General features: G+C 51.3%; 1 protein-coding gene across 1 annotated transcript in view; it reads right to left on the bottom strand.

Annotated features, from left to right (window-relative positions):
- Window positions 1–255: 255 nt before the first annotated feature.
- Window positions 256–11,369, bottom strand: part of LOC141240124 (uncharacterized) — a gene marked incomplete at its 5' end in the record, with an annotated part of 50,441 nt that continues 39,327 nt past the window's right edge. The window contains one exon of the mRNA XM_073668595.1: window positions 256–660. Within this exon, the coding sequence (XP_073524696.1) occupies window positions 449–660 (212 nt within the window). The remainder of the gene's footprint in view (window positions 661–11,369) is intronic.

Genomic DNA, 11,369 nt, shown 5'->3' with positions numbered 1-11,369 from the left:
GAATCTCTATATTTTCTTTTTCTTTTAGTACAACGCTGAATACACATTAGAAAAAGCTTAAAAACCAAATAAACCGCAAGACACATTAGCAAAACCTGAAAAATAGCTTGCACTATACCAGCCAACCACCCACCGATACCTTTAAACCAATTGGCAGGATTCAGAAAGGAAAATCTCTGTGTGGAATTATTGGCCAAAGTATCTGAGCAGTTCACCCAAAAGTTTATCTCTTCCCATGTGACTGGGACAGCGAGAAAGGGTATGCTAGTGGATGTCACAGGGGCATGTGTACATATCCAACAATTAGCAATAGTCTGGTTTTGCTCCTTTAGTCCATCGATTAGAGCAAGATGGTGTTTAATTAATCTATTGTCATCTCCATCCGTGGTGCCTAACGTAGTCCATGCACCTGTGGTCGCAAGGATGCAGGTAAGTATAAACAATGTCTTCATTCTTTGTCCGCTGGTTCTCCTAGTATCTTTTTGCAATGGGACGCGTGGATCCAGGCCTCTTTTCCCTCTAGCTTAACGGCTGTGCTTGTGGTCAGCAGAACTTGAAAGGGTTCGTCAAACCGTGGATCTAGGCTTTTCCTCACGTGTCTTTTTATAACCACCCAGTCTCCAGGTTGCAGCGTATGGCTGCTAGAGTCTTGATCTGGATCTGGAAGAGAACTGAAAACATTATCATGTATTTGCTTAATCTTTTTGTGGAAAGCCCTCACGTAGGAACTTAGCACATGGTTGTTCATTTCTAATGCTTGCGGATAGAAACACCCTAGGCTGGGTACGTTGCCAAACAATATCTCATATGGAGAGAGTCCAGTATTTTTATTAGGCGTATATCTTACTGAAAACAGAGCAAGCGGTAAACAATCCGTCCATGGTTTTCCTGTCTCAGCCATGGCTTTCTGAACTTTTAATTTCAATGTCCCATTCAGTCTTTCCACTTTACCACTACTTTGTGGGTGATATGGGGTGTGGAATGCTTGTTGAATTCCTAGAGCTGACATGACTTCATTCATTATTTCACCCGTGAAGTGTGTACCTCGGTCACTCTCAATTACCTCTGGTACCCCATACCTGCAGACCACCTCCGCAAGCAGTTTCTTTGCAGTTGCCGCAGCCGTGGCTTTGGCAATCGGGAAAGCCTCTGGCCATCCTGAGAACAAATCAATACAGACCAACACATATTCCCATGATCCTGACTTCGGCAGCTGAATATAATCAATTTGCAGTCTCTGGAATGGATAGAGGGGCCGGGGTGTGTGTTTGGGTGGTGTTTTAACTACTCTACCCTGATTATGTGTAGCACATATCATGCACCCTTTTATCAGTCGTTCAATACAGGTGGAGAATCCTAGTGCCACCCAATGTTTCCGCATCACATTCATCACAGCCGTTTTAGATTGGTGTACCGGCCCATGTAGCATCTGGGCAGCCGCTGGGTACAGTGCCCTTGGAAGGCATCGTCGTGTCCCTTTCCCCCATACCCCATTTGCTTCATTCAGGCATGCACCTTCCTTCAACCACTTATTAACCTCCTCCTTCAGAGCCAGAGCCTGCATTTGGGATAAGATGTCCTCCGACACAAAGGGGTTTTTAGGGGCACTTATCTGACGTACTGTTGACCCTTGTTGCGGCTTGCAGGCTGCTGTTTTTGCTGCTGCATCTGCCATCGCATTACCTCTGCTTACCTGGTTGGTGCGTCTGGTATGTGCTCTTACCTTTATGACAGCTACTTGTTTGGGTAATTGTAGCGCATCAATTAACTGCTGGACCGCATCAGCATTCTTTATGGGGTGTCCTGCTGCCGTCAGGAAACCTCTTGATTTCCATATTGGACCAAAATCATGCGCTATACCGAATGCGTACCTAGAATCCGTGTAAATGTTAGCAACACTACCTTCTGCTAATTTACAGGCCTCGGTTAGGGCCCTGAGTTCGACCTCTTGAGCCGATTGGTGTGGGAGCATTGGTTCTGCCTTGATTACTGCATTGAGGGAGACAACTGCATATCCAGTATGGAAAGTCCCTGAATCGTCCTGATGACGGGATCCATCTACAAAAAATTCAAAATCTGCATTTTCTAATTCATGTTCAAATACAGTAGGTAAACCTGCCTTTTCTTGTGCCATCATTTGTACACAGTCATGAGGAACTTCCTCTCTTGGATATTCCTTAAAAAGCACAGTAACTGACCCCTCCTTCAGATCCGAGAGAGGTAACAAAGTTGCTGGGTTTAAAGTAGTACACCTCTGTAAAGAAACATTGGGAGGCATTAACAGTGCACATTGTAACCTGAGATGACGTGCTGCTGAGAGGTGAGCGGGTTGCACTTGATTCAATATAGTGTAGACATCATGAGGTGTTAGCACGGTGAGCAGATGATCTAGAACAATGTCTGCAGATTTGTGGAGTAGCAGTCCAACAGCATGCAGAGCACCTACACAGGATGGTGCACCTCTGGCTACCGCATCTAATCTGCCACTAAAATAGGCAACAAGTCTCTGATTGTCACCATGTGATTGAGTTAAAACTCCTGCTGCATGTCCGGCTTGCTCGTGAAGGTACAGAGTAAATGGGAGCTCATAATTAGGTGTACCCAAAGCTGGAGCTGCCAAAATACGGTTTTTGAGAGAATAAAAACAGTCTATTGCCTCTGGTGTTAGTACAAAAGGTGTTGGGGTAAGACAGTCATAGAGGGGCTGCATTAAAACAGAGACGGCATGAATCCACTGTCTGCAATAGGAAACATGTCCAAGAAAAGTTCTGACGGCTGCAACGTTAATGGGGACGGTGAATGCCTGTACTGCTTGTTTACGTGCATTTGCTAAATGACGAGCTCCTGGTGTAATGCAATGTCCCAAAAAAGTGACTGAAGATTTACAAAACTGAAGCTTATCTTTCTACGCCTTGCAGCCAGCGTGATAGAGAAACAACATAAGTGATATAGTTGCATTATGACATTGTTTCCTGGAGGGGGCACAAATGAGCAGGTCATCGACATATTGCAGAACAACGATATGTGGTTCAGACCATCCCTCCAGTATTTCCTGCAGACTTGCAGTGTACATTGTGGGTGAATTCTGGGCACCCTGTGGCAACACTGTCCATGTATATTGACTGCCCTGGAACGTGAAAGCAAACAGATACTGGCAGTCAGGATGTAATGGTACACTGAAAAATGCATTTGCCAAATCGACCACTGAAAAACAAAGAGAGTTAGACGGTATCTGTGATAGGAGAGTATGGGCACAACTGGTGTTAGAAGTTCTGTGGCTTTGTTAACCAACCGGAGGTCATGGACCATTCTATATGTGGCTGATTGTCCTGGTACGCTCTTTTTCTTTACTGGGAACAGGGGAGTGTTGCAAGGGGACTGGGTTTTGACTTGGACTCCCCTGTGTAGTAATTTTTGGACTTGCTGGGCTATGGCATTCTCCTGAGCCGAGCTAAGGGGATACTGCTTCTGTCGAGGCAAGATGGCTCCTGGTTTTAGATTCACCATTACTGGTTGAACTCTTAACCTACCAACATCTGTGTTATCTGAGGCCCAAAAGTCGTAGGGTACAGCCTGCTTCAATATCAGGGGAAAATCGTTTCTCTTCTATGCTGGCAATATCTAGTGACATTATTTTGCAAAGGGTGCTTGGTTTTAAACCTGGGGTCATGGTGACGGTGCCATCAGGATGATATTCGATATGTGCTTGTAATTGAGACAATACATTGTTTCCCAAAAGGTTACATTGGCCTCGGGGCGATACCATGAGCTGGCTATGTACAGTAGCTCCTTGAATTTGCAGGGGAATTTTTTTAGTGACAGGGAGCAGGACAGACGTGGCAATGACATGTGAAAAATCAGTGTCAGTGTATGGCCAATCACCTTGCGTAATTACTGAATTGTCGGCCCCCGTATCTACTTGGAAATCGATTTCATGTCCCCCTGGTAAGTTCACCTGCACTATACAACTGGGAGTTGGGGGTAAGGAGATGAGGGGGTTCATGTGCAAGCTACCCTCATCCTATGGGGGCGTTGTTTGGTTGGCTGTAGGACCCGTACTCTGAGCATCTGGATACGGGTTGGTCCTACAGTCCTTTCTAAAATGTCCTGGCTTTCTACATCCGTAACATAGTCTCTGTCCCCCTCCTGCAGTCTGTCCTCTGCCTCTGTTGTTTCTGGGGCTCGTCTCTACTATGTGAACTCTGGCAGCTTTCTTTGCCTGTATTATGTCATGCTGTGCCCCCTGAGCTATCCTGGCCAAATCCTCTGCCTTCACTGATCTCCACTCTGGTCTACTTGCTTTTACCTTTTCTGCAATCTCTTTCTTTAGTCCGTTCATGAAAGCACTTGCTAATACCCTCTCACTAGTCTTATTTTCAGGAATGAACCCCATTTCTGACCAAGTCTTCCTTAGAGCCCAAAAGTAGTCTTTGGGGTCCTCTTCCTTACCCTGAACTCGGTCTTCTAGTGTAACCTGCCTTTCTCCCTGCCTGTCTTTACATGCTTTTACCAATGCTGTTGTGAACAGGACTCCGGCCGCTGCATTATTGGGTTATGCGTCTTCGGGTCCGGTCCTATTGTTATACTGCTTGTACGTTTCGTCTGTCAACCTATCATAGCGGGCTTCATCTGCCAATTTTCCCTTAATTACCCCTTGTAAATCATACCTAGTTGCATTGTACGTATCCTGTATGGTTCTTATCATTCTGGCAAAACCCATCGGGGACTGGGACGGATCTGGCAACTGGGAAATCAACGCCAATTGTTCTGAGGGACTCCATGGTCTATACATTAACATTGTACGGGCTTCTTGACCAGGAACAACTGCGTCCCCTACTGCTGCTGCTGCTGCTCCCGGTGCTCCTGGTAAAACTACCGTCCTCATTGGGAATAGTCTAGCTGGGTGGGGTCTTGGTCCTCCGCATGCCACACAGATAGCTACAGTCAAGGGATTCTGCTGTCCACATCTGGGGCAAACCCAGCAGTTGAGTTCCTGGGAATTCTGGTACTGGGGTGGGGGTGACGTCGGGGGCAGATTGGGGGAAAAATCTGTCATTCCGGTTTTTGTCAGTCTGTAACATCCGTTTCCTAATTCTTCAATTCTCCCTTCAAAATGAGCGCATGCATTCATCCATACATCCACTGTCTCCAACAGACCCTTATCTTTCAGCCATCCATGATAGGAGTTAAAGAAGGATTTCCATTTCTCTCCGTTCATCTCTCCATTTTCATTCATTCCCGCCTTACACAATATTTTGTCAATTCCAATCAGTGCCTGTTTCCCTTCTCTGCGTACTACTAAGTCTTTGGCTGTAACGCCTTCTTTGGCATTTTGGTTCCCCATTCTTTCGGTTCTCCTCACTCAGAGTAGACTCCTCAGTCACTTAGACAATGGGCCACAAAGATTTCTGAACCACTCCACTACTTGCCCTCCAGGACTTATACGCCAACCAGAAAAACAGACCAAAAACACCGATTCCGAGACACACCCACAACACAATCATCGGATCCATGCTGTCATTCTTACGTTTTTCCAAAGGATAGAAGGCAGGACTGACAATTTATCTGAGGGGATTCTACTGGTTCAAAGGGACCTGAGGCAGACAACAATCTGTGAATTACCTGGGAGCCGACCGCTCGGGGGTGAGGGAGTCTCTTCTATGTAGTGATATAATTTAGGTAGAATATAACAGTTATTCTTACCTCAGCGCTGTATATATCACCAACAGAGAGCTTCGCTCGTCCCACATCTCGGACCAGTCGAGCACCCCTGGGCAGATTAACTCAGGTCCCTGTTCGAGCACCAGCTTGTCGTCACTCCTTTCTGGTTCTTCTATCCTTTAGTACAGTGGTCCCCAACCTTTTTTGCACCAGGGACCGGCTTGAAGCAAGATCATTTTTCCATGGCCCAGCAAGGAGGGGGTGGGGTGGGCGGGGCTTTGGTCATATGGGGGCGGGGTAATGGAGGGATTTGGAGTTTAGTGCATACTTATCATATAGTGTAGACCAGGTCCCCGCCAGGAGCTATGTCAGGAGCCCCACATAATGTGCTGTGCCAGGAGCCGCATCACTGAGGCCCCATCACGCCCTGCAGCAGGACAGGGCAGCTGTCCTGACAGCTGCTGTTCAGCTGCATTTACTTCATCCCAGGGGCGGACACAGACTGTAGTGGGCCCCTGTGCAAGAAATTTTTGGGGGCCCCCCCCGCCCTTCATAAGGCAACAAAGTTATGTAAACATAACCCCCCCATGTGCATCTCTCACCCCCCCATGTGCAGCTCACCCCCGTGCATCTCTCATCCCCCTCCGTGCATCTCTCATCCCCCTCCGTGCATCTCTCATCCCCCTCCGTGCATCTCTCATCCCCCTCCGTGCATCTCTCATCCCCCTCCATGCATCTCTCATCCCCCTCCGTGCATCTCTCATCCCCCTCCGTGCATTTCTCATCCACCCCCCGTGCATCTCTCATCCACCCCCCGTGCATCTCTCATCCCCCCCGTGCATCTCTCATCCCCCCCCGTGCATCTCTCATCCCCCCCGTGCATCTCTCATCCCCCCCCGTGCATCTCTCATCCCCCCCCGTGCATCTCTCACCCCCCCCGTGCATCTCTCACCCCCCCCCGTGCATCTCTCATACCCCCCCGTGCATCTCTCATCCACCCCCCGTGGATCTCTCATCCACCCCCCGTGGATCTCTCATCCACCCCCCGTGCATCTCTCATCCCCCCGTGCATCTCTCATCCCCCCGTGCATCTCTCATCCCCCCGTGCATCTCTCATCCCCCCGTGCATCTCTCATCTCTCCCCTCCCTCCCATGTGCATCTCTCATCTCTCCCCTCCCCCCATGTGCATCTCTCATCTCTCCCCTCCCCCATGTGCATCTCTCATCTCTCCTCTCCCCCCATGTGCATCTCTCATCTCTCCCCTCCCCCATGTGCATCTCTCATCTCTCCTCTCCCCCCATGTGCATCTCTCATCTCTCCCCTCCCCCCCATGTGGATCTCTCATCTCTCCCCTCCCCCCATGTGCATCTCTCATCTCTCCCCTCCCCCCATGTGCATCTCCCATTCCCCCCACTCCTAGTTAATTGTATTTAAAAAAAAAATAAAACTTGTTATACTTACCCCCATGCGATCCCTGCAGAATCCTGGCGCTCGTCCAAATCGCTGACACCAGGTTCTCCTGACCGGAAGTCAGAGGAATTATGAGATGTCCTGGACCCGGCGCTTTGCATGGGACCGGGGGCCCCATGAGGAGAGAGACGCACAAGAGGGGGGCTCCGAGGGGGCTCCTACCGGCCGGGCCCCATACTGGAGTCAGGGCAGTCATGCCCTGATGGCGGCCCTGCTGGAGGCTGGAGGGGCCCCCTCTCCCCGCGGACCGGCTGAAAAACCCCAACGGCCCGGTCCTGGACCGCGGACCGGCGGTTGGGGACCTCTGCTTTAGTATACAGGCCCGGAGAGAATAAGACACAAGACAGGTAGTATGCGTCAACAGACTCTAACTTTATTACAAAGCATAGGGTTTATATATACCCTGGAGGAAGAAACGGATTTACCATATATGGTCCGATCATACAATTTAGCTGTGCAAAGACTGGTTTCTGTTCTTGTGATGCCTATGCTTGTGTTGAAACATTTAATCAGACACATTCTGATGACTAGCAAGGACACGTTAGTTTCTATTGATACAAGGAAGAAACATTTAGTTGTTGTTTTTGACCTAAGGTAACCGTCAGACTTATATAGCATAGATGGGGTGTAGTGCCGGCGTCCCTGCCCTCTGCTAGGCAGGGACGCTGCTCCACTCACCGCTCTGCTCCGTGCCCGGCGTCCTCCCCCCGCTCTGCTGTCAGCGCGCGCTCCTTCCCGGCGTCCTCCTCCTGCTCTGCTCTCAGCGCGCGCTCCTTCCCGGCCCCTGTGCTTAGGGCGCGCGCGCGCTCCTCTCCTCTTAAAGGGGCCGCGCGCGCCGTCCTAAGGAGTCCCCGGCCAATGGCCGGAGGACTTCATCATATATAAGGCACCTCCTCCAAAATGGAGGTGCCCGAGCAATGTTGTTTGCACCTGTGTCTCACCTGTGCTTCAGCCCTCAGGTCCCGTTGCCAGTTACCTGCCAGTTACCTGCCAGCTACCTGCCAGTTACCTGCCTGATTCCTGCCTGAATACTTGTTACCTGTCTGCCAGTCTGAGGTCCGACGGTCTGCCTTACTACTCCTGTCAGTCTGTCTAAAGGACCAGCCTGCCCGCTCACCTGGGAGCGCACATCAGCTACCTGCCTGCTTGCCTGAGGTCCGACGGTCTGCCTTACTACTCCGGTCAGTCTGTCTATGGACCAGCTTGCCCGCTTACCTGGGAGCGCTTCTCCGTTACCTGCCTGCTTGCCAGCCCGGAGGCTCCGTTGTCACGTGCTGTGACCATCAGCTACTTCAGACTCTTGCCCGCTCACCTGGGAGCGCTTCTCCACTACCTGCCTGCTTGCCTACCCGGAGGCTCCGCTGTCACGTGCTGTGACCACCAGCTATTTCAGAGACTCTTGCCCGCTCACCTGGGAGCGCTTCTCCGTTACCTGCCTGCTTGCCAGCCCGGAGGCTCCGCCGTCACGTGCCGTGACCACCTGCTATTCCAGAGACTCTCGCTTGCTCACCTGGGAGCACACATCTACCATCTGCCTGCTAGCCTACCCGGAGGCTCTGCCATCACAGGTCGTACCTACCCTTTACCCAGAGACTGCCCTGATCACTTGCCGTTACTCCCTGTCCGTTCATCCAGAGACTGCCACCCGCTCCCTTACAAGGGCCGCCCCCTTGTATAGTAGCTCAGAGGTTCCGCCTCCCGGACCCGTTACAGTTTGCTCGGGCCATGGAACCCGGTGGCACCCAAGCTCCCTCGCTCACGGACCTGTGTCATGAACTGTCCCGTCAAAGGTCCCAACAGGAGTCCATTCTGGGTCACCTGCGGAATGTCAATACTCGCCTGGACACTCTGACTGCACCACCTGCAACCACTGCCAGTACCATGACTCGCAACCCGGCAGCTCCGCTACCCACTAATACCATGGTATCCTATCCCGGACCCCGGCTGTCTGCACCTCCTCGCTTCGGAGGCGACTCCGCCCAGGCTCGGGGCTTCATAAATCAGTGCACCCTGCACTTTGAACTTTTGTCCCATCAGTTTAACTCCGACCGGGCCAAAATTGCTTTTATCATGTCCCATCTCACCGGGGAGGCCCTGGCCTGGCTAAATCCTCTATGGGAGAGAGGAGACCCCCTGGTGTCCAACTTGCCTGCTTTTCTCTCGGCTTTCCGGAAAGTCTTCGACGAACCCGGACGGAAGACCTCATCCGCATCCTCTCTGCTACGCCTCCGTCAGGAGGGTCTCACCGTGGGCCAATATGCCATACGGTTCCGCACCCTTGCCTCGGAGCTGGCCTGGGATAACGACGCTCTGGTATCCGTCTTCTGGGAGGGTCTGTCCGGTCGTATTAAAGATGAACTTGCTGGTCGGGACATTCCTACCTCTCTCGATGATCTAATAACCCTTGCCACCCGGATTGACCTACGGTTCCAGGAGTGTGCCAAAGAGGTCACCCGTGAGAGGAGGATTCCACGTTTAGCTCCTACTTTCCAGAAACCCGTCATTCCCTCCGTCTCTCCCCAGGTACACTCTCCTGAGCCTATGCAGGTCGACCAGACCAAGATGGTCAAAACCCGTCAGGACTCACGCCGTACCGAGGGGAGCTGCTTCTACTGTGGCAGTAAGGAGCACCGGATCCGTGCCTGCCCGGAGAGGTCGGGAAACGCCTGTGTCTAGGTTCGCTCAGAGAGGTCCACCCAGACAAGAATAAATCCTCTCCATCCCTGCTGTTGTCAGTTTCGATCATCTACGGGGAGAACCGTTATTTCGAACTAGCCCAACTTGACTCTGGAGCAGCCGGGAATCTTATTTCACAGTCCCTGGTTGAGAAATACCGCATCCCCACCAAACCTCTGGCTGTACCCTTGTCTGTCGCTGCCGTGGATGGGGGCCTCTTACCTCGCCCCATTCAACTCATCACCGAATCCATTACCCTGCAGGTGGGAATGCTGCATTCTGAAAGTATCTCCTTTCATGTTCTGCCTGGACTCTCTCACGCCCTCTTGCTAGGTCTGCCCTGGCTCCAGAGACATGCACCCGTGCTTGACTGGCAAACCGGAGAGGTCCTTCGCTGGGGACAAGACTGTCATAAAACCTGCCTGGTTCCCGTCCATCCCGTCCGTCCCTCTCCTACCCCAGCTAATCTACCTGGACTTCCGATTCCTTATTGGTCTTATGCAGATGTCTTTAATAAAAAGGAGGCAGAGACATTACCACCTCATAGACCATACGACTGTCCCATCGATCTGCTACCCGGTACTACTCCTCCCCGTGGGCGTATTTATCCTTTATCCGCTGCTGAGACCCGGTCTATGTCCGAATATATTGAGGAGAATCTGGCCAGAGGATTCATCCGGAAATCTACCTCCCCGGCGGGAGCAGGCTTCTTTTTCGTCAAAAAGAAGGACGGCTCTCTCCGTCCCTGTATAGACTATAGAGGCCTAAACCTGATCACGGTGAAGAATAAGTACCCCCTTCCACTCATTCCAGAATTATTTGATCGTCTGAGGGGGGCTAGGATCTTCACCAAACTGGACCTTCGTGGGGCGTACAACCTGGTTCGTATTCGTCAGGGGGATGAATGGAAGACGGCATTCAACACCCAGGACGGCCACTATGAATACCTGGTAATGCCCTTTGGTCTCTGTAACGCTCCTGCCGTCTTTCAAGAGTTGGTCAATGACATCTTCCGGGACCTTCTCTACTCCTGCGTAGTGGTGTACCTGGACGACATCTTGGTCTTCTCTCCGGATCTCCAGACTCACCGGAGGGACGTTCGTCAGGTCCTGCTCAGGCTCAGGCAGAACCATCTCTACGCTAAATTTGAGAAGTGCCTCTTTGAGCAGACCTCGCTTCCGTTTCTGGGCTACCTTATCTCTCAGACCGGCCTACAAATGGATCCTGAGAAACTGTCTGCCATCGAGAAATGGCCCTGACCGGAGGGATTGAAGGCCATTCAGCGATTCCTGGGCTTCGCCAACTACTACCGCCTCTTCATACCACACTTCTCTTCCCGGACGGCCCCAATTTCTGCGCTCACCCGTAAAGGTACTAATCCCAAAGAGTGGCCACCCGAAGCAGAGGAGGCCTTTCTTTCCCTAAAACAGGCCTTCTCTTCCGCCCCGGTGCTGCATCGCCCAGATGGCAACAAGCAGTTCTTCCTGGAAGTTGACGCCTCCTCCTCTGGAGCCGGAGCGGTACTTACTCAAAAATCATCTTCCGGGAGGATGGTAACTTG

This window comes from Phyllobates terribilis, unplaced genomic scaffold (assembly GCF_046119375.1).
Source record: "Phyllobates terribilis strain yellow unplaced genomic scaffold, ASM4611937v1 Scaffold_796__1_contigs__length_659822, whole genome shotgun sequence".
Lineage (NCBI taxonomy): Eukaryota > Metazoa > Chordata > Amphibia > Anura > Dendrobatidae > Phyllobates > Phyllobates terribilis.
This window is presented reverse-complemented; position numbering and strand designations above follow the sequence as displayed.